Below are 24,852 nucleotides of genomic sequence, written 5' to 3'. Positions count from 1 at the left end.
AATGAACACACACAGATCAACAAACGCAACACCACTACAGGAATTATTTTTCAAATGTACACAGATGTCATTAAGATAAATGAAAAAGAAACTCAAAGAGTAGCTGTTTGTTCATCATGCATTTTTTAAACAAAATACTAAAATTATAACCACCACAAGGGCTAACAGGAAAACAAAATTAACTGATACTAAGAAGGTTTCTCACACCGGGGCCCTTGGGTGGTTCAGTCCGTTGGGGGTCTGGCTCTTGATTTCAGCTCAGGTCATGATCTCACAGTTTGGCGGGTTCAAGACCCACCTTGGGCTCTATGCTGCCCCTGCAGAGCCTGCTTGGGGTTCTCTCTCTCTCTCTCTCTCTCTCTCTCTCTCTCTCTCTCTCTCTCTGCCCCTCCCCTGCTTGCACTGTCTCTATCAAAATAAATAAATACACTTTAAAAATTCATTAAACAGAAGACGAAGGGTTCTCACACCATATGTTACCACCACTGTCCACTCATTCAGGGCGAGGCCAGCCTGTGACACTCTCAGCGGCAGAAGCCATCTGCTCTACCAAGCAAGCGAGCAGCACGCTAACTCAGGAGTTTCCTCAAGTAAAGAGGAGGCAAAGGTGGGCACCACTGCAGGGACCATCCAGGAAGTCCAGAAGCCAGCCACGAGAGCAACGGACATTACACAAGGCTGGGCGGTGGGGGGGGAGGGGGGGTGGGAGGAGAAGGGTTCCCGAGTTAAACCTCAGAATTCATTCCTGACATTCATTCAAGGCAAGATTTTCTACAACCGTAAACCTCAAATTTTCTCATCTGCAAAATGAAATAAATACCACAAATTAAACTATGTGAGAAGAGTAGCACAGTGCCTGGGCACCAAGTAAATGCTCAGTGTCCGCATACTTCCCTAACGACCAGCCAGCTGATCTGTAAGCGGAGAGTTTATAGAGCCACAGTTCTCAATCTTCATTTGAAAGCTTTTTCAACATTTTTAGGAATCCACTGATTAGCATTCATGGTTGAAAAGAATACTCTCTCCAGAAAAATCCACATACATATAAGACTCTGCAATTGCAGGAACTTCACAGACCCTGTTAACACTTAATGAGTCCTAGGGGCCTATGGACCTCAGACCAAGAATGTCTGGAACACTAATAAATGATTTAACACCTGAATTTGTAAAACAAAAAACTATGTAACAACAGACACTGCTTAATGAATGCTTATCATATGCTCAACACCACACTAAGCAGATCAATGGACTTCTTCACTCTTTGCAACAACTGCTGAAGTAGACAGTAGTGCTGTGCCCACTTTAAAAGTGAGAAAATTAAGTGCCAGGAAGGTAATGAACATGTCCTCCATTACACAGGAACGCATCAGGAGAGAAACATGTTCTCTAAAGAATAATGCACCAAAACCAAAACCAGTAGTTTAAAAAAATGACAAATAAATCGTTTGTCATCTTACACTATTACAGACCTGTCCTATTTATCTGCATCAGCTGCTCAACAGAGGTCTTAAACATGCAAAAAGCTAGGCGACAAAATAAAAATCCTAAGTCTCTAACCAGTCTAACCCTTGCTCTTCCAGTGAGGAAGGGATTAGCACACCCTACAAGAAGTCCAGCCTGCAGAGCCGCCTCCATGAGAACTAAAATGAATGTGCATTTTAAGTCTCCTTTCCAGAGCTGCACCTTCTCTGCTTTTTGGAAAGAGTCTCTGTCCTGCCATTTAAACCACCGGATACTGGGAGCAGCTGCGGGGGTGGAGGGGATCATCTCTATCCAGCGTAGGGAGAAGCTGGGCAACGTTTTCTTTGCCTTCTCACCACCCCTGGACTGCCAATAAACACAGCACCTTTTGCTAAAAAAATCCAAGCTAACATATTCTCTATAAGAAGGGAAAATGCTGCCTTTCCAGCACAAATACTTTAAAATTGAAAAAATAAGTTAAAAATTATAAAATTAACTCTTTGAGTTGATATCGCCATTAACGTAGAAACACAGATCAGATACCTGAATATGCAAAGAAAGTTAAATTATGATGCAGTTAGTGCTATCCTATAAAAACTAAATTAACAAAAATAGTCTATTAGGGAAGACATCTGGTGTATCATGGCAAGAACTGTTAATGATATTGTCTGCAACCCTGTAATCAATTTTTTCTCCCAGCAGCTCTCTCATTGCACTGTATTAGATCTGTGTGCCTGCAGAATTTATGAGCACTCCACACATGGGGGGTAGCTTTGCCAACTGGATCCAATTCAGATCCAGCTCAAATGACTTTGGCAGCATGAAGCGTTGTTAAAGAACAATCAATACAGTTTGCTTCATGCAGCATCATCTTGACTCAAAGAAGATTTATTATCTTATTACAGAACCTCCTCAAACCTCCATCTGATGGTATCTGAGTACACCACCGATCATGAACTTATTTAAAACTCCAGGGAACACCATACTTTTCTGCTAAATAAATAAATAAATAAATACTGGTCATCACTAATGCTAATACAAAAAGTTTACTGAAAATCAATGTTATTATGGGCAAAATTTTAAATCTACTCAACAAATCCTGATTAATGAATATTGTAGTAAATGAAACAGTCTAACAATGACATCCACACTAACTGGAGAATAAAGTAGAAAGTATCAGCCTGAAAGAGAAAATCATCTCTTAGATATATATGGAAACAAGATGGTAACTGTAAAGGCTGAAGTCTTTGAAGTAGAGAGTCAAGTTGGGACTCTGCTAATGGGTCCTTTACGATGTCAATATCTTTCCAGGGATTAACATTAGACTTTTATCCACTACACTGGGTTTTATCTTCCATTGTGAATGGTTGTTATATCAAGAATTCCAAGGTTTCCATAATGTGAGCCTTTTTTCTGGTCTAATTCTTGATAAATTACACCAGCAACTATTTGCACATGACATTGCTGTTGTGACGATTACTCCTGGTTTTGTTACGATGATTAATATCCTAGCTCCCCTGTCCCGGTCCTCTTCTCTTTACACATGGGTGACAGCCCTCACCATCTAGCTGGAGCTTCTGCCGTCTGGCCAGAATGCACCGGATACCCAATCCATCTTCTTAAGCAAGCATTTGCAAATCAGCTTGTCTGGAATAAAAAAGCCTACAAAGGCTTCTCTCCCACGTGTCACATAAAATCTGCCCTCGTCTCACCTCTACCGTGCTCTCTGATCTGGCCCCGCGTTATGTGCCACCTCCACCCCCACGACCCACTAACCTGTGCTCTTCCCCGACGTCCTGCGGTCATCTTCTCTCAACTCCCAGCCTCACCAGGCTCACCGTCTATGTGGCTTACAGGGACAGGTGGACACGTACACCTGGAAGGCTCCTCCAGTCTGCCTGTCCACATGTTGCTGATGTATCAAAAACCAACCCGGCTCCTCAAAACCTGCCTGTCTTCACAAAACTCCCCCAAGTGGGGCAGCCCGTTGGGAGCACTCGCTTTTCCTAGTTTCAAGATACTATTATTCTACACTATAACTGAGCAATTCATTATACAGCGCCAAGTATCTTGTGTTATTTCCTGAGTATGCATTTGAGCCCCACGGTCAGATTACGCACAACAAGAGAGAAGACAGGTCTTCAACTTCTTTGGTGATTAACAGCAGTCAATCAGAATAAACACCTGTCTTCCGGAAAACATTATCATTAAATCCTCATAAAGGAAAAAGAAAGGCAGACAGATGTTTACACAACTTTCATAAGAGGGGAGATACAGGACACACAAACCACCCACAGATCACCAACACCAGGCCCCGTGCTCTAGGGACAAAGCACCACAGACACTTCATCCTGCTGCACCTCACACACACGTCATTACCACCAGGTAATGGAGACATTACCAGGGCACAGCCGAGTCCACTGTAGCTACACCCTAACTCAAGCCTTTCAAAGGGTTTAATTCTCTATCTGGCATCGCAGAAGAGCCTAGCTGCTTCTGAGCGATATTCGACAAAATGTCACCTGAGAGGACAGCATCCAAAATAGTTTAGATTTGTGGGCCCTAAGTCCCCACGATGCTGGGGAAGTGCACATTTCACACTTGGACTCAAACTTACCCCCTTTTTTCCCCATTTCAGTTGCCAACATCCATACTCGCTGCTGATTGCCAGCTCCTGCTCCTTGCAACAGCCCAGCATGCTCTCTGCTGGCGCCCCAATACCCTACACCACCAAACCCCGCTGACTTCTGGAACTGTCCTAGAGGGGTAAGGCAAGTCCCGTATTTTGCTTCCTCTGTGCATGTACTTGTTACTCCTTTAAAAACACATACAATACAGCACATTTTTTAAAGGGGCTCTGGGGAGGGAGGTAATATTCCTATTTTATACCCTATGGGATATAAAATATTGATAGCTTTTAAAAACGGGATTCTCCTTACCCCTACAGGCCCTCTCCCGGCTTCAGAAAGATGTTGTGGTGGCTGTGATGCCACCGGCAGAGAGCATGCTGGGGGGTCACACAAAGCAGGAGTTGGAGATCTGCAGCAGGCCTGGGAGTTGTGGACCTAAAAAAGAAAAGAGCTTTCAGTTAGCATGCCCAACGTCCCCTCCAGCCCTGGTTACTGGGGGCACGCAGCACACAAGCAGGTATCTGCACCACCCTTGAGCAGATGGCCTCTCAGAGAATTTGTTCTACCACCGAAGTTATCAGCCTTTCTGCATCAGCGCCGTTGCCTTAGTTCAGCATGAACAAACATACGAGCCTTGTGGCTCCAGACTTTAATCTGGGTCCTGTTGTAAAGCAGTATGGTGTGTGCCCCCCAAGTAACCAAGTTAAGATGTGACACAGTGCCAAAACACAGTGACAACGGCATGCTTTGCTTAGAATAAAAACAAAAACGCAATGGTGTCAGATAAACGCAGCCGTAAATGAACCAGAAGTGGACAAACTGAGCTTTCAGAAGAGTTTCTAATGCGAGACCCTAGAGGCACAAGACAGGTACTTAGTAAGGAAATATTTGAGGCATTAGGAGGTCAAAGGAAGATCCTACCATTTTCTCAAAGTCCTAGTTTAATTTTGTAAAGCTAAAGGCAAGGCAAAAGACAAAGGCTTAATAACAGAGGGAAAAGAGACACCTTTAAAGTGAGTTTTAATTTTCTCCCAGTGCCCATGTGAACAGGCACAAAACATAAGCTCAAGAAAGCCACTATTTCTTTTAGGCGCGAAACGAGCGCTGGTGCGTACCACGTGTCTATGCGTCTTCCTTTACACCGTGCAAACATTTAAAGCAGCAGCAGATTAGAGAGCAACTTCTGAAAGCCAGCACCGTCCTTGTAAGTATCAAAACAGATACCTCGGTAACAGTTCAAATATGTTCCCTTTTTATACATTCTGGAGAGTACATAACACTTCCAAAAACTAACCAGCCCAGTTTCGTGTGGTTTTTAAATAAACTACAAACTCCATAAGATCCAAACACTTATAGAAGAATCTCTGTTCTTAAAGTTGCTTTAAAATAACAGACAAGCAAACGTTTTAATATTAAAGCATTTTTAGGGAGCTTTCTTAAATTTAATTCCTTCTGAATCACTAACAACTTCCTATAATCCAAGATTTTAACATGTTCCATGAACTACTTATTTTTCTAGGTCTCTTTTAAGACAAAAACACAAATCCCAAGAAAATAAGCTAATAGTGGGGGCTGTCTTTATCACGATGGTTTTCTTTGCCTTCTCTGCAGATCACCTTCTAGAGTATATCCTGGGCACCCCATAGTACACTTCCTGTGTGGTCAGTCTTGACTCCCACTGCCTCAAGGACGACACACAATCACAACAAGTGTTGTTAGCAACAGCATCTGCTCCACACACACCTCCCTCCTCCCCATACCAGCACCACAAATTCCAAATCAAAGGGTCAACTGTGCATTACAATATACAAAATACTCAGTATTTTTTTTTTTACCATAATCATCCAATAAAAATGAATTTCTGGTGAATATTTTGCACTAGTAATTCATCAGTCAGATCATTCAAATTCTTATTCATTCACATCAAGAGTTTTAAATAAAGAAGACACCGAGTAAAGCATTTCAAAGCACCTTGGCATTATTTTAAATATGCAAAAGTTCAAATAATTATTAAAACATTTTAAGTATTAAAAAGTACATTTCAAAGCAAAGCACTATTCTTACTTATGAATCGGAAAACATGAACAGGTATCTGTTTCCCTCATTTTCTTTTGGTTCTTCTGGTGGGTTTTACTTGGACTATTTCAAGTTAGTCCTTAATCACAAACATCCACAGGTACACACAAATTATCAATTTCCAATTCTAAGATATCAAGAATATGAATAAGACTTTGCCAATATTCTTGCAAAGCAGCCCTCTGCAAATCTGAAGTTGTCTCAAACTTTCTTAAGCTCCTTTTTTAGAAAGGTTAGAATACCTAGGGTTTTTCGCATTAAAAACATTTCACCTCCAGAGAACAGGTTTAGTAAACATTTTTAGATACATATTTTATGGAACAGTATAATTAAACGAAATTCTTTCAGTGGTTTCCTAGTCCTAAAATCCAAATAAACCAGGAAAAAAATGAATTACCCAACTTCACGGTAACAGTGAACCATTAAAACTTTAAATCCCACGTGGCCTACAATGACTGTCAGTCATGAGTGAAAACAGCCTGCTGAGAAGCTGGGTAAATGGGGCCAATAGGATGCTATGAGAGTATTTATTCCCAAAGCCTCATTTTGATTTTCATTTATGTGAATATCAGCCCCACCATTTATAAGTTGACATTCGGATCAGGGAAAAAGGCTGTAGTGATTCAAAATAACTTGCAACATGACTGCTCCATAACTGGCGGGGGGAACACCTGACGATATTTTGTCCATTAAACTTGGGGCTAAGGATTTCATCCCCCTCTTGCTTCTTAAAGGATTAAATAAAATCATAAACGTCACATTTATATGTGAAAAGGACATACAGTCTCTGTGCATACATTTTTTATTATTGGTGGCCTACTCCACACAAATAGCATGGAGCAAGCTTAATGACCCATTACAGTTTATCGTAATGCTTATAGACAGCAACTAAGCAACCATGGCCTGTACTGTAAATGAAGGGAGAAAAACGGTGTGGTCTCCAGAAGAATACTTGAGCACCAAATCAATAGGGTGCACCTTTGCTGGACGTGGAAATCACCGTGTAAGAGTGGTGTCATGCTGGAGCACCCACTCCAGACAGGTGAGGACAACTAAAGTGGCGGAAAGGAGCCCTGTGGGAGAAGGACTTCAGCTGCACACTCCATTATGTCTCTAAATAATACTTAATTCCTCACCCTGTAAACTAAAAAACAGTCGATAACGAATTTCAAGGATTTCACTTCATTATCCAACACTACCGTCAAAGTCACACAGATGTAAATGGGGGATACTGACCTTTTCCTAGGGAATGAACTAGAGGAGAAAAAGGAACTATGGAAAGAAGTACTCAGTTCTGGAAATCTAACTTGAGCGGCTACCAAAAAGAGAAAATCAACCACTACCTGACACGAAACTGAATCATTACATCATAAGGCATTTTTCCTATCAGCCAGCCTTCTCGGGAATGTTCACCTACAGACTTAAGTCCTCATTTATCTTTGCTAAAAGTCAGTAATATAGAAAATTCAAAACACATTATAATGCCTAAAAAATGTTATGACTTCGGCAACCCTCTGTAAACTCCTGAAGAAAGTAAGTAACTGAGTTTTAAGTTATTTTAAGAATAGATTTTTATTATTTAAATATCTAAAGTACTACACGCTACAAGCGAACCAAAACACTACACGTTGTAGACTAACAGTAAAGAAATGCGTCTCTCTGGTTTGTTTAATAAAGAGAAGGTGGATTTGTAGTTAATGCATTGTATCAAATCACTGCTAATAACGTTTTTCTAAAACTTTATGCACTGAGTTTTTTCCCACTGAAATGTTAACTTCACTCAACATTCAATAAACATTTGTTGTGGATGGGCCGGGCATATGCTAATAAGCACACAGTAATACATCAGTGAATAAAAGCAGGCACGGTGTCTGCCCCTGCAAAGCTTGGACGCAGAGTACTGATGAAACACCATATCCCTACCACGTCCTCCCACGGCCCCAGCACCCTGCATCCACTTTGCAGGCTCGATCTTTTAATCGAAAAACAACGTCCCTGCCAGGTAGGTGCTTTATACCCCAACTACACGGGTAAATAAAACAAAGTTAGGAGGGCTGAGCGTCTTGCCCAAGGTCATGAAAGACAGCAACTCGAGAACAGACCAGCTGATGCCAAAGTCAAGCTCGGACACATGCACGCTACCGTCCCTCGTCTCGGTCCCTGGGTGACACCACACGTTCTGCATTAGCCACACTCACACTAATGCAGTCCTCCTATCCCATTCCCGGGAAAGTTTCTGATACGAGATTTACCTAGTATCAAAACGAATGCCCATTTCCCAAACGTCTACACGCCATACATTCTATGCTGAGCGAGCACGGCAGCCGAGATGGGAATAAACGACTGCGGCATGTGGTGCCTAAGTGAAAACGAACTCACGGTGTATACACACAGGTGTGTGCACAGAGTGCACGGTAACGAGGGGTCCCGTGTCCCCCAGCATTATCTATGTCGAGGTCCCTAACAAGAAATGAAAAGATAAAATTACTTATCCCCAGTTAAATTTTCACTGTAATGACGGAAAAGCAGCTCCTTGCTTTTAATCTGCTTCTGAGAAACTTGATTTGGTGGCGAGAGGGCAACACCGATGGGGAGCGAAGCTGAGCCGAAGCTCCTGTGTCCGCAGCCCCTCTCCGCTGTCCTGTGCAATCAACTTTGGGGGTACGGTTCTTTACAGACACCGACCAGGAAGAAGTAATTCCGAATGTTCCTCCCCCGGGCTGCTCACACTTGGCAATGAAACCAAGAGAAAGCAGTAACGGAGATGTGGCGTGCAGCCTCAGCTCCTCCACACTCACAACCAGCACTTAGAACGCGTGCCGTCAGGGACGAAAGGCCACAAAAGCACACTCGTCCATGCGGAGCCGTAACAAGTCACTGAGCCCTAAACAGGTGACCAAAAATACCGTAATATCCCCAATGATATTCCCCCAACTGGAAGGAATCTCTACACCAGGTTTAATTTTAATGACAGCTTTCAGCTTCTAATAAACCAAACAGGCACCAAAGGAATCAATCACTGGTATTTGCTCAAAATAATATTTGAAGTAATTACATATCCAACCCGGAAAATCATTTCGTACAACAGCTGAAGAACCGGTAATTATTTAACTCTAGGAGACCAAAATCCTTTTTTTTCTAACGTAGGAATGATGAAAGCTCATCAGGAACCCATCCACACGGAATGTCCGCGTAGAATATCAAAGGACTGGGTTCCATGACTTATCTGTGAACGAAGACTTAGGTACAAAGGAGTACTATCAGAGCCAGACAAGGTAGTCCTCAGTGTTCTACTGAATGAAAACTACTAATCTAAATGATCTTGCTAAGCATTTTCAGGATTTACGATAGCAAATCAACTCTATCATGCTGATGGCCTGGATTTCTATAAAAAATGGAATTTTATTGTTTTTTAGTAAAAGCAAGAAAGAACTCTTTCTCTGGGGACAAAAAGTGAATGGCTTCCTCCACATCAATCCTACGGAGAGCGTTCTCTCTGAGGACTGACACCCCGTAATGCCGCACTTGTCTGTCCAACCAGAAACTACGGTCACTGAGGGAAGGCACTTTGTCCCACAGGCTTCCGGCTCCTCCAGGAGCCGCGCCCAACAAAGCGCACCAAGGAGGCTTTCGTTAAAGGCCTTCCGAAGGCCCTGATTAACGGAAACACTCCTCACCGCACTCGGGGCTATAAGGCTCCTTGGCGATCTTGGCTCATCCGGGAACAGAACTCTGGAAGCGAGCTAAGTCACAACCGACCTAGGAGAGCCGCGGCAGCGCGGCAGAAGGGAGCGCTGGAGAGGTCATGCCAGGCTCTTTCGGCTGCGGGCGGAGAGCCACTCAGGCCGGCCGAGAAGACAGGCCCTTGGGGAGCAGAAACAAGGACACCGAACAAGTACCCGAACGGGCGGCCTGAGGAAGCCTGGGCACACGGGGGCAGAGGGGCGGACTCCGGGCGGGGCAGAGGGCGGGCTCTCGCCCTGTCGCCGCCCACCGCTCCCTGGTGCAGCTGCTCCGGTCCCCACTCTTCCTGGCTTCCGGCCTCCCCGGGTCAGGGTCAGCTGGCCTGCAACCTGTCTGCGCCTGCCAGCCCTCTCTGTGGGCACTGAGGCGTTTCTCGAGTCGTCCTTTCCCGTTGGCCCCTCGGCTAACTCCTTCAGCCTCTCGGTTAATCTTTTCAAGCAAGGCCGCGAAGATCGCAGACTGCCGGTTCCATGTTGCCTTTCTTTCAAAGAGCTAAAGATTTTGGCAGCTGCCTCATTTCGCTCGGAAGCCTCAGGTGCCCAGCTGCCTTATTTAACTGAGGATCCTTCCTATTCCTACTTCGAAGCACGCACCGTCCCTCACTCCACCTCGCCCCTCCTGCCTCTTGCGCCCCTGCTTTGACTACCTGTTCCACGGATCCCTTCGTCATCGTAGTCAAACAAACCCAGGCTGGTCTCCTCGCGTGCAAAGAAGCCCAATCAAATTAACACGCCCTACGAGGACGAAAGCTTCCTAACACAACACGTAATGTGCTTCCCTTAAAAGTGCTACTTTCACAAGTGCCCTCAGTTCTGCTGGGAACTCGACCACTTTGCACCATCACAGCTTCCACGCACCCCGTGAAAGTGCGGGGTCTAAACGGATGGACCAATATAGTACGGGAGTGGCCCTATGCGCTTTGATGGTTGCACGCGAACAAAGAGGAAGCCGTGGATCCCATCCCCCCAGGCAAGATGGCCACGTAAACTGTCATCTAAAACAAGGACCCCTTTGAGAGTGAATGGGGACACTGTTGAACACCTGGCCAGGTGTAACGGAATCCCGCACACAGAGACAACTACCTTCTGTAGCGTGGACTCCGACTGCACGGGATGTAGCGGCAGAGCCCAGGGGACGGCCCAGGTCCCCACAGAAAATGCAAAGACCCTTCTTATGTCTCACAGAACTAGTTCCTGAAATGTTACCCAGGGTTCTCAGTTCGACTAACTGGCATCACGCTAGTTTTGGTGACTGGCCATAGAGGTTTCCTCAGGCCCCCCTCTCAATTCCTTAACTGCTGCTAAGGACTGTAGTCTTACTTAATGTGGACCACAAAGGGCATCTGCCCGGTTCTTCTCACAGTCTCAAATATACCATATGCTCAAAAACTCACCACAGTAAAAGGGTTAATTCTAATTAATGGCTGTAAACAAAGAACACATCTCTCAGTTACAACCCCAAACCAAAAAAGCTTAAAAAGATAAAATACATAATTAATCAACAACATTTCAAAGCTGCTGGGTTTCTGTCTTCGTCGCTCCTCTTGCCACGCACGGTATTTGCTGTGGGCAAAACCAACTCCAATTTCTTCTTTTTAAAATCTTGAAGAGAAACAAAGCATATTTCCTTCTGTTCATCTTTTCCCCTTAAAAGCCTGGGTAAGCTGAAGGAAAAAAAAATCTATGATTATTCTCATCTATTAAGTTATCTTTTCATAAGCAGAAATGCGAGCCATGGAAGGAAGAAAGTGGACATCCAGACAATAACTGCATTCTTTCTAGGAGTCAGTATTTCCCCATCTCTGTTATTCTTACACAACAACTACACGTATGTGCTGAATATAGAACTGAGACAAAAACACGCGTTGTAGCAGTGTGCACCTCACACACCGTGCCCACTCCCCACACTGTTTTTGCAGACGGCTTTAATGTGTTGTACCAGACCAATACTGACAACAGAAGCTTCAGCTTTTATTGCTGTTAATCCTCTGAGCAATTACTGTAACTCAGCAGGAACCTCTGCCCCAAACAGCAACTATCACACTGTAATCAGCATTTCATAAGAGACGCTGTTCAAACATGAAGGCACCTGCTAATGTGCTAAAATTATACAAAAAGGGCTCTGAATCTAATAGGTTTAAAAAAAAAAACAGCAAACAAAAAAAACGTTTGTAACTTTATTTCACGACTATATCTTTTCCATGGTGCACTGGTACTCCATTTGGTGGTAAAAAAAAAAAAAATCATAAAAAATTAAATTAAATTAAATTAAATTGAAATTAAAAAATCACCCACAAAGACAATAAGCAGAAACAGAACAGGAGCAGTAGCCACAAGCAAAAGAAAGCTCATCAGGAAACAAGACCACTGCCCCGATTTTCAGATATCAGTGCAGCATCTGCAAAAGAAATCTTTGGGAGGAAATATGTAAGAAATAGCAAAGACCTCTAAAAATGTTAAAACTTCATACTGATGTAAAATTTGAATAGAAAGTGATTTACAAAACTAAACTGCAAGGCCTCCTTGTAACACAAGCAGGGAAATTAAAAGCAGCCTACCAAGAATAAATAAGTCACAGAAGCAAATGGCACATTTGACTTTTTTAAAACAGTAAGCATGTGTTACTTATGCAACAAAACTTTAATAAGGAAAATTAAATGGCATGCAATTTTTTAACTAGCTAAATTGGAATACACTAATTGGGTAGTTGGGGTCATTAAAAATGATAAAAAGAAACAAAGGAGACGCAGAGTTCAAGATCTCTTCAGACTACATTACCTTTCTTTAGACTGAAGTATCACATACCACATACAGAGTGTCAGAACACAAATGCTGTCAAGCTACAAAGGTTTTGGAAATGAGAGCATTCACAGATACGGATACATACCTGTACACAACTAAAGAATTAGGATTTCCCTGTATCTAAGCAGGCAGACAGGGTTCACAACCTTCAAGTACAAGGACACCTTTGTGATGTTTCAAAAGATCCCCCAAATGGCAGTACTCTGATGGTATTTCACATACCATGTTTGAGGAAAACACATAATAAGCTGATTCTTAACTGTGTATTGTCTTTAAATAAAGTGAATTTTTTCACTTTAAAATCACACCAGCATATGAATATATTTGAGAAGTAGTTGCACAAACACATGGGAGGCATATTTTAAACTGAAAATGTTTACTTGCAGACCTCTGGTAAATCTCTGCTGAGATCCAGGGATCCAAAGCCGCAAGGCTGGGAACCACCAGTCTACAACCCAGAGATTTGCCTACCTACCGGGCAATACCAGCACCTCTAAAACTGGGCAGGTTGGCAGTGGGAAGTACTATAGCTCTATACATCCCCAAACCAGACTTCCTTCCCCCAACCTCCAACACCAGGCGACCCCAAGATACACTCAAAATATCTAAGTAAAAGACAGTCATCGCCAAAAACTACTCTCTGGCCCATTTGTATTCTTTTTTTCCAACTCACCACTAATTCCCACATTTACTTCAGGTTCTTCACAATGGCTGAGAAGAAACACACAGCTTCAGAAACTCAAGAAAATCTCTGAAATTATGGCCAAAACAGCTACCAAAGAAATGAAAACTTTGGAAATGTTGTTCACAGGACAAGCTTTATAACAGTAAGTGTTACAAAAGCAAACGGATAAAACCACTAACTGCCTTACATGTGTGCTACAGCAGCCAGGCAGTTAGCACTCAGAGGTGAACCGGTTATCAAGTCAGTAACCAGGAAGAAGCAATCCATGGAACTGGAAAGAGAAGGAAGGTACAGAGCAGAAGCAACAGACATTAAAAATGCTTACCAGTTTGAAGTCTTGAATGCTACAGATGAAATACGGCGTGTTTGGCCTCCGACTCTCGATATACACACAGTCTTTAAAAGAAAAAGAAAATTTAAAACAATGGCATTTACCTTTAAGGGAACAAAGACAGGGCCCATAAAGCCACCGCATAAATAAACAAATGACAAAGCACATCTCTTTTATAGGAAAAAAATTTTCAAAGATGAATTGTAAATTACAAATAAATGTAAGCTGGAGGAAAACAGCCCTTGACTTGAGGCCCTTATTGACCACTTTTCTGATCATTTAAAGAACGTGATAAAGCCTCAATTATTGCTTCCGGGGCACCTGAAGAAGAGGGAGAAGGAAATCTCGTGGGATCAACCATATTTTGACAGAAACACTTCAATCAGGGGAATTACTTGCTCACAGCTACACAAGACAAAATTGTGAATGTCTTACTCAGATGCTCCCGTGTCTTCAGAAAGAGGAATGGCTTTGCCAGGGGCTGCTTTATTTTTAGTAAATAATTTGTGAGGAAATAAATGAAACATGTGAAGAGGACTAGCTTCAACATGCCATTACAATGACCTTTTCGCCTAAACCAAGAAAACAGAAAGAAGAAATGTAACCTGTTGTGGGCAACTTACTACTATTAAATTGTAACCTAAACACATTTTGGTTTCTAATTATAAAGAAAAAGAAGGCCGCAAATCAGATGGGATGTAGTAAACCAAACCACACTTTTCTCAAGGGAATAAGAGTGTGCTTTCTTAAATTATATTTGACACGGCAATGGTTGGGCAATTATTTCTGATGTTCTCGATAGCTGGCCTCTAAAGGGCTGGTTTAAAGTCTTTAAAATGGCAGGTTAAGATACATTTTTTTTTAAGGAAGCAATGATTTTAAGGGAAGCAGTAGCTATAAAGGGACTTGAACTAATTCTCCACATGACAACCCAAGATCATCATGAAGCTTAGAATAGGAATCTCTACGTATTATTTCCTAAGAAGTAAAGGCATCTGCAGTCCATCAAATTTTCTAGGGATAATGACCATGATACCCACATTCAAAATGCCACTTGTTTCATCCTTCCTCATGATCCTTCCCAATGAGTGTATCTTAAAATAACTGAGATGCTTGAGAATACAAGCAGATTCCTCTACTGCCTTATTTCACACATGTGGAGTCAAGAATAAGACAAGGAGTAGAAATCTGGAGTCATCCATCCAGTGGACAGTCCAGTACCACCACAAGCACTAGCTGACCCAGTGAGAGGTGGATCATGAAGAAAGCCCTCACCAATGACACTTCCTTCCAAAAAAAAAAAAAAGAAACTTCCTGAAAGACATCAGGATTTTTGTAGCCCAGTCAATCCAGAAAATGAAATCTGAATGCGAATCATCTAGGCATCCAGAACGTCCCAAACTGATTTCTTTATTCGGATGTAGACTCAACAACAAAGATTCTATCCCTCAATTCATGTACAACAGTAGCTCAGGAATAATCTGTTGACTGAACTTTCTCTGTTATTCCAGGGTCCAGGATGCTAGATAAGTCTGCTCAATATTCAGGCAACGTCCATTTAACATGCCAATCATCTTAAGAAACAAGAGGACTCTTCCCACTTCGGCAGATGTTTGTCTCACTACCCCTAATTTGGTATTCAAGTAAAAACGTTTCCTAGATTAAAAAAACTGCACTTGAACAATTTTGGAACAACCCAAGGATCTTAATGTCTGTGTCCAATTCCTGTTGTACCAAGTACCAGTATTTCAAGTCTCTAGATACCTATTATGTATCTGTCTCACTCAACCTGAACACAAATTAGTCTACAGGCCCTCTCTTCCTTTCACCCACCTCCTACGGAAAAGCCTTGTCTTCTGTATCTCTTAACACTGTCACGCCTAACTATATTCACTGACTTCGGAACTAATGGGTTACTTCCCAGCTAATGACTTCCACTTTCTTAAAGTTCATTGGACAAAAACACATGCTGCATACGATGCTTTGGTCCTACACTACATCTCAACCTCCACTGGGCTATAGTATCCAAAACTCCATTACTCTGTCCATGCCAAATTCTCTTCACTCCTTCATGTCACCAGCACCTACTTTAAAATGAGTTAGTTCCCCGGGCAGTCAATTCTCATGAGGCTCCTCTGTGAAGAAATGGCAACACCTCCCTTCTTAAAAAAAGCTTTTTGTATACTTTTCATAATCAACAGAATCACTGTAACTATAAACCCTCTAACTCTGAGACTTAAAGTAGCTATTAACTCGTATCCAAAAAAAGCTTTCCAGAAAAGGAAAGAGAATCTATAATCTTTCATTTCTCACTGCAAAGTTACAGTCAGGAAAATGATTATCTGTAAATATACCTGGATGTAACTCTCTTAGAGAAGGGAGGAAAGGAATAAACTGGGATGTCGAGGATGGCCCCTGATAACCCTGCCCTTAACAAGCTTTTGGCAGTCTTGGAGGCCGACTCACACCCCTTGGCCCAAGGAATGCTGCCATTAGGAACAAGGCCGAGTGAGAAAGGTCCTTAAACCTGACACATGGAATTACTACATCTACTTATTCATACCTTATTAACAGATAAAAAGTCACCTCTTTCTGTTTAAAAAGCTACCATGTCAACCCAAATTCATCTAAATCCATATAGGAGATTCCAATGCACAGGACTAATCATCTGTAAAACAGGTCACTGTATCCAGTGATCTCTATCAGTATTTGGAAACTTATACATGAAAAAGATAAGCTCACTTCATAATTAAATAACAAAATTTTTAAAGTCTTTTATTTAAGTAATCGTAAAACACAGAATCACTAAGATCAAGGGTAATATAAACTTTTTTACCACGTCTAACTTGCCACAGAAAATGGAAAAAAAAATACATTGTTTTAATCTGACTTTTTAAATTCATTATAAAAGTAAAAGCATGAGAAATTATCGTAGAGTCAAATTTTTCTTTATCACCCTCTCATAAAAATTAGGATGGTCCAACTAAAAGAGAACGCATCCTAAGGAACAATTTGGAATTCAAGTCTCACAGGGAAAAAAAAAACTACTTAGTGTTACCTTAATGATTTTCAAAACAAGGTTAAATGAGGCCAAATACTCATAATAAAAAAATATTTCTCTCTTGTCTCATTAATTAAGCAACTATTTAAGAAAATAACTTTATATAGATGTTTTTAGTGAGCACAAAAATAAAGTGGTTTATTTGGCAAGGGAAAGATGAGAACATAAGTAAAGAGCAATGTTAAAATCTCAGTTGGAATATATGCCCAGTAATCTTTTAAAGCCAAAATGATTTGCCAAGAGTCTTCATGCAGTTTATAAGTGCATAGATTGTCTGAAGTGATAAAATTGGTTTCTGTCAGTTGGGTCAATGAGCCTCAACCTGAAAATCTCCCATGGCCAACACATGTACTACAGACACCTTTTTTCTTAGAGGGAAGGAAAGAAAGTAAAGAGAAAAGGAGAAAAGAAAAATGAAGAAAGAAAGAAACTGTTCTCTTTTTTTTTAATCACAAAGCTAGCAGTTCTGAAAAACCTGAGCAAAGCTGATGCAATCCATTAAGTGCATAATGCACATTTTCAAAATTATCCATACGAAAACGCGTGTTTACCAGATTGAGCAAACGGCTGCTGCAGGGCAAATATATATTTTTTTAATCTTAAAATCAGCAAGCCTGAAATAGGCCAGAAAAATGAGTGAGGCCATTACCATCGGTATCAATTATTCCAAACAATACACGCTAACTAATTTTTTTTTTCTCTACCAGGGGTGTCTGAAATAAAACCACGGGTCTAGGTTGAGGCTTGCTCTCTTAACACCAAGCCTCTGCCAGGGAATGGATCACACAACTGAGTGACCTCAATCCTGCATCCATGATCTATGCAATGATACTGAACAGGGGCGTTTCTGGCTATTTCTCACAACCTCAACAAAGCTCTGTGTCCAAGAATCTATTGTGCCATCTGCAAACGACAGAGCATTTGCTAAGCTGGGGAAGGAAGTCAGCCAAAACATGAAGGCAGATTCTCAAGGCAAAGAAAGCCCTCTCTGCTTTCAACAACCCTCAGCAAATCAGCAGGTTTATGTAAATAGAGCAAGAGCATGGTCCTCTCAAGGGTAAAAACCACAGCCTGAAGCATCAGGCAGTTTGTCATCCCGAAACACAAAGAACCTGTCAGCGTCCTTCCTGACAGCCTCCTCCCAGAGCACAGTGGACACTCTCCTTCACCAACTGACTGAGCAAGCCGCGCTGTGAGCCCAGCATTAAAGCTGGGGTCACAATGCACAGGCAGTGCTTGGCCACGGTGCTCTGTCCTTTAAGGAATTCCCTCCTGTTAATGTGTTTCTGCTTCTTAATCTTTGAAATACCTTCTCATTCCTTCGCAAGGAACTCCAATATAATTTCCAATAGAAAATCTTCTACCTGTTTAAAAAAGGGCGGGGGGGGGGGGGCATGCATAAACAGACTATCTCACAAATAAATTTCCCAGAGACCCGGCTGGGTGACACAGTGGTGGACAAGGAGGTACACTCTCAGGACTGCTCTGTTCTTCCGTGTTCCATTTCTCTCACACAGGATTCCTCTACCCAGACACTGAACCATTCAGTGAGGTAACAGCCGACTGGTCTATTGTGACAGAATCAAAAGTCTACAAGTATCTCACTGGTTAATACGGGTGTTCCCAAATGCCCAACATACAAAAGGGTAATGCAGCTCTACGCGCATGCGAGAAACAACACTGAAATCCCAATCCACAGAGCGTGGCCTCCGACGGAGGAGCCCCTCTCACCGCTTCCGCAGCCTCCCCGTCCGTACGACGGTCAAATCCATCACCATTCCCCACTCTGTATCTAACAATACACAATACAATTCCAGAATAAATACTCAAAAATTACACAGGGAACAAATGACCCGAACAAAAACAGAAAAGAAGTTCTATGAGATCCTCATAAGAATGTTGTTCTGCTCAGGGCACCTGGGTGGCTCAGTCGGTTAAGCATCCGACTTCGGCTCAGGTCATGGTCTCGCGTCTCGTGAGTTTGGGCCCCACGTTGGGTTCTGTGCTGGCAGCTCGGACCTGGAGGCTGCTTCGGATTCTGTGTCTCCCTCTCCCTGTGCCCCTCCCCCGCTCACACACTTTGTCTCCGTCTCTCAAAAATAAAGATTTTAAAAAATTATTAAAAAAAGAATGTTGTTCTGCTCCATCAGTATGAACATAAAGGATGCTATTTTCTAATAAATATTTCTTTAAGAAATAACTGCAGGAATGTCTTTTTAGTTTTCTACCAGATTCTTCCGTGTGCAAGGGACACATCGTCTGGAACAGTGGAGAACTAAAAAGAGAAAAGGAAACAAAAACTGGGAAAACAGAACCTCAGTAAGTGAAATCCTCTCAAGTGTTTACCTTTATCCTATGTTCAGACCCTGAAAACAGTCACCAAAATTGACCTGTAACATCGTAAAGATTCTAAACTCAGTGGAAAAAAGATCTCAAGTAACACAGCCTTGGTCCCTTCCTTTTTAAACTTCATGAAAATTAAATTCCATGTATTCCAATGTCTACAGGTTCCCAACTAGCACTACAAAGCTAACACCGGCTTTTATCCAAAATCAGAAGACCATACACTTCTAGCAAATATCCATCTGTCATTATCCTCACTGCTAATAGGAAATTAGATGATGAGAAAAAACAGCTGGGAGGTGGGGGGAGCGGGTCATAACTAAAAGAGACTCTGGTCCAATTTCCCACTTTTCATCTCCTCCTCTAGACGTCAGAAAATCGTCTAGAACATCCAAAGCTTAAAGACTGATCCAAAACAATCATCTAACTTGAAGAAGTGATGCTGAGGTTTCGGAATAACTGCTGCAGCCAGACCCCGCCCACCACGCCCCCCCCCCCCCCCAACCAATCCATCATGCGCTACATGGGCTTGAAAACTCCGTACAACAGGAGAACGCAAGATCATGCCGCCCGCAGCAGCCATCTTACCAGTTACACCGAAGCTCTGAGGACTGGCCCTAGGGTAACACTCTTACTCCAGCAAAGCGCGTCTGAAGCACTCTTATCACCATTTCCTTCTGCAGACGTTCCTTAAAAAGCCCTCCTTGTGATCCACACTGAATCCCAATTGTGAAAAAGACCTAGGCAGCTTAACATCCAAACTCCGGTTAAGTGATGTGGATCTCTCTTACAGTTTCTAACGACTGTGTTTGTGCAGAGCTCTTGTGCCGTAAGAGAACACACAGAATCTAGCGGGGAGAGGAGGGTCTATCTTTAAAAATCAGCAGTGGCACCTGCCCCATGGAAGCAAAGTGTGTTAGTGAGGGAGCCAGAGACGTGGAGGAGGCGGATTTCAAGCCCACTCTCCCTCCTGCTGCCACACTGTACCTACCTTTTCAGTGCCTGGGAAGGTGGGTGACAGCCCCACCCTCAAATCAGTGGATCCTATCAAACAACTGAATTCTGCTATAAATTTGCTATTTAGGAGAGGATGACTGATTGCTAATGAAAATAACAACAGGTCCCCATGGCAAAGATTACAAACTGGAACATGGCTGAAATATGTACATTTAGGAAACCAACGCAGATAGAGTTCAAACACTTGTAGGAACACTCTGCCCAGTAATCACAGGAAGAAACAAGCAGTGGTGGGCCGGAGTGAAGGCTCCTCTCGCCCCACGTGGCTGACAACAAACAAATCGCTAGTCTGATCTGGTGTCATGTCCTGCAGAGCAGATTTCAAGCAACACTGCTGGCTCCTACTCAGAAAACAATGCGCTGGGAGCCTGTGCTTCACAATAAATGGCTCAACCAATTTGCAGTGCTCACTGGAAATACACAGGAGAATTCACAATGCCTAGACTATAATTCTTATTTGGCAAATGATTTTGTTATAAACTGGTATCATAGTGAATCCATTTTCTTTACGGTTTTTCTGCTAGTGTTTAATGGACCGTCAGTATAATTTAGATTTCATCTATTTAAACTCATTCAAGCCTGGCTCCTGATTGTACAGTAAATGGAACATATTTCTATTCAAGGAAATTAATGACAGTTAATTGTAGTCTGCAGCTCTCAATTTTGTAAAAGCAACGGTTTCACAGTTCAAGCATCAAGCTACAGAATTTCCCACACCAATTATTTGTGTGTGTGCATTATAGGCTCCACATCTTATAAGCCTTCCTTGTAAGACTAATGCATATGTTCATAAAATATTTCTTCCCATTCAACTATTTATTACCAACTTCTCAGAAAGAGTTAGGACTTAAATAGAACTAACGGCTGGGAAAATAAAAGTTTAGTTCTCAGTCTGACAGAGAGATGCTCTATTATGGGTTTTTTTTTAGCAACACTGAAGATTAAAATTTCCTACTTTTTTTTTTTTACTATTAAACAATTTTCTTATATATTTCAATAAATCATAATGTAGACATTAATTGAAATTTATTAAAAGCGGGCTAAACTTACCATATGGATTTAGATCTACAAACAAGGTACACGACACATATTAATAAATATTCTACTGAATTGCTTCTGAGACTGATACTCTGTTTCACAGAAATTTACCTGCGTTTCATTTACCGGGCCACACAACAATCCCATGAGTGATTCTCTTCTTGAGTGGTCAGTCTGTCACCTAAACATCCACACAGCTGTGTGAGAAACACTTAACGGAGAAAAAGGCATGCCAAAAAGCACCTTAAAAGAAACTTATCAAATCAAGAGCCAAACTAATAAGGCAAGCATCCAGAATTTGCTATCCCAAAATTATAACCACCAGAGTCCTTCGCTGACTGACAAATTGCAATTCACTCAAAAGTATGAGAAGGAAAAGAAAACCACAAGCTACTCTTTTCATTCTTCTTCAGTGGACGTTTACGTCTACTTAACTGGTTCCTGAATCGCCTATAACCACATCATGCCCTGTTCCGTGAACTCCCTCATGCTGTTGCCCCTATTAGAGATGCTCTGCTTCTACCTGGTCCTATTGTAATTCTGCCCCAACTCCAAGACCCAAATCAAGGTCTTCATGGTCCTTCGTGTTTTCCGCAGTATCACCAACTTAGAGTCTGTCCTATTCAGTTAGTATTTGCCCACTCACTGCCTGCCAGTTACTAACGCACAACCCTACTTGAATAATTTCTCCCTATAAAATGAAAGATCAAGAACTAGAATCCTGTCCACTTTTGTATCTTGCCCCGCCTCACCTCCACAAAACGCCTTGCACGAAGTTATAGATACAGAAGATTGTATTATGTTATCGACTGATCGATATGTCACTAATACTATTGCTGACATCTAACATACCTCATTAAATTCTACTAGCTTATTCCAAAACTACTCCAGGCCTCAAATTTATTCTCGGCTTTAATTTATATAAACTTCTAAGAGCAAATGAAACCTACTTACTCCCTGACTCTCTCCTTCTATCCGTGCCTCTTCCCTCTCCCCTTAAATCATTATTGTTTTAATTTGGGTTTTTGTTGTTGTTACTATTGTTTTTGGCCAGGTGTTTATTTTAAAATTAAAGTCAAAGACCAAAGAAATTTCAAAAATAATTTAAAGCCTCTACTCACTTTCACATGACTGAAAAAATATGGAGACCTCAGATTTTCATTAAAGATCTTCAGCCCACTGTGAATTATGTCATTTTGTAAGTACTCAACAGGTATTTGCAGAAAAAATTCCACCTACACAACGATTTCCAATTACCTACCTCCTTGGCATTCTACGTGTGGCAATTTTGCTTTAAAACATATATATCGTTCTCAGCCTAGAATGGGGGGAAGGTGGGATCTTGTCTGGTAATCTGCTACATCATTCTCAGGCCAGAATGGTGGGAGTGGGGAGAGGGGGATCCTGTCTGGTAACCTGCTCTGCTAATCGCCATCTACCTGTCACTTTTAGAATCAAAATTAGCAAAGATCTATGCAAGGTAGCAGTATTTAAAGGATCTCAATGAGCCTTGATTCCCAAGAATGACGAGAGATTCAGTTTACCTTCTGGTGTAAGAAGCTCTGGCCACTTTCTACATGAAACTGCTCCCAACACGCTTCGAAACCCGCGTGCAACCGCTTTGGGCCAATATAACACTTAATGAGACTTTTCCTCTCTGTAATCTGTACCTCGTAAAAATCATGTTTTGAACATCTGCTGAGAGGAAATGAATCAGAACTTTGGGGGGAAATGAGACTTCTCTATTTGAAGTAGTAAAGGCAAATCCTGTCAATATTATATTAAAGCTAAAAAATGAAGACACATACATGCTACAAGAAACATAATCATAAACTTATAAAATGTTCACACACAGACTTACTGGGCACCAGCTACATACCAGCGAAGTGCTAGAGATACTGAGATGAATAAAAATACTGTCCTTCCCTTGACAAGCTCACCATCTAATATCAGAGCTGGACGTGGAAATAAAAACATAACTATATGTAGGCAATAATTTTAATCGCACTTGTGTTTTAGTGTCTGTGTGGAGACTGCTAGGGGAGCATAGCATTCTTGCTTACAAACAGATGCCTCGCACGGCCTGTGGCCCGCCTCCATTAGAGCTGGTTTTATAAAATGACTGAACTCTGGTCATGGGATATAAACAGAACTGCTGTATTTCAACTTCTGGAAACGGATTACTGAAAAGAGGAGGTCCTGCTCTCCTTATCCTTCCTGTCAGCCTGAAGGCAAATGTACTGGCTGGAGGTGGAGCATGAAATGGATCACAAATGACACTGGGAATGGAGGCCACACACAATAAAATGACAAAACCTTTGACTGTAGCTTAAGAGCCAGGCCAAGAACTTACTATTCGCGGTTCGGCCTTTCTGGCCAATGTATACAAATATCTTCATTTTAAAACAGGGCAAAATATTTAAATGACATTCATGAACAAAGGGACATCCAAAACAATGATTTGGGAAAACCATTCAATTTTTTTTTTAATAGGAAAAGCTAGGAAGGAGCAGATAACCCTAACAAATGTATACAAACATAGAATGCAGTGCTCAATTCAGGATGACTAAAATAGCTTGATTAGATAGCATACACTATTACTTTCCAGGAGGATTAAGAATTAATCCCCAGAGGCAGTTACAATAAAGCAGAACAAAGTCTACAACTGCCTCCCTGAAGAGACGTCACAGCTAAGTCAAGTTTCTAAGCTGTGACTCTAACCCAGGGTTTCACAAGTAGGAATACGGGATGGCAGCTTCTCATGCAAGTTGAATGGCATCGTGTGTAGGGGGCAGGTTGACAGTGTCCACTGGCACCACTCGGGCTTTCCCTTTCTTCTCCACTTCCTTGTGGGTCTCATTTTAGGACTTCAGAGACAACACGTGGCTGTTCCTCCAACAAAAACACAGGCACCACTGATAACCAAATTTTCTGGAACGTTCTGTCATTTGTAAAAGTTAATGCTGACCAGAATTCATATTCCACTAAGGTCTCAGAATATAATCCATATTTTACTCCATACTAGAAAGAAGACATTCTCTCTAATGTCTGTCACAGCTTTAGCTCCTCTTTCCAGGCCATTAAGTGCAGATAAAAAACAGAGCGCACAAATGTGTCTGATCCAATCTCTGAAGTGAAGATTTACTATCCAAAGATGATGTAAAGTCTTCTGCTCTAACTAGAGAACGCTTTTCCTATTTCAAAACCACAAATTCAGTCCACTTGCAGAGGCCAAAGTCCCATTGTACATGAGGGCTAATTTTAAAAAGTTGTAATAGCAGTACATTAACAATCTCCGGACATCCAGACATACCCTTTAACTCAGCAATTCTATTCCTAGGGAGAGTGAGCAGAAATGAATATATAAATTTTCACCACTACTGTTTATAATGGAAAATATTTGGAGAGAACCTAAAATCCAACAATATACAACTAGTTGTTATAGCTGTTAGGATATCGATCCACTAATGTGGGTCCACCTAATGTTTTTCATGCCACAGATGCCTTCAGCAATCTATATACAACTTATCAGAAACAATTTTTTTTGTTTTACATTCACACACACACAAAAAAACATGCATTGAAATACTTATCATGGCATGAGAAAAAAATACTTGTGATACATGTACCTCTTTATTGACTCATTAAATAATAAAATTAACTAA

The 24,852-nt window shown here is 41.7% G+C and overlaps 1 protein-coding gene across 1 annotated transcript in view; it reads right to left on the bottom strand.

Moving 5' to 3' along the window:
- Positions 1-24,852, bottom strand: part of RERE (arginine-glutamic acid dipeptide repeats) — a 422,698-nt gene that overhangs the window by 216,596 nt on the left and 181,250 nt on the right. Inside the window, 2 exon segments of the mRNA XM_053899022.1 lie at positions 4,401-4,526; positions 13,723-13,793. Coding sequence (XP_053754997.1) covers positions 4,401-4,526; positions 13,723-13,793 — 197 coding nt within the window.

This window comes from Panthera pardus, unplaced genomic scaffold (assembly GCF_024362965.1).
Source record: "Panthera pardus isolate Hobbes unplaced genomic scaffold, ASM2436296v1 HiC_scaffold_11, whole genome shotgun sequence".
Lineage (NCBI taxonomy): Eukaryota > Metazoa > Chordata > Mammalia > Carnivora > Felidae > Panthera > Panthera pardus.
Note: the sequence above shows the minus strand (reverse complement) of the source record. Positions and strands in the feature narration are given on the sequence as shown.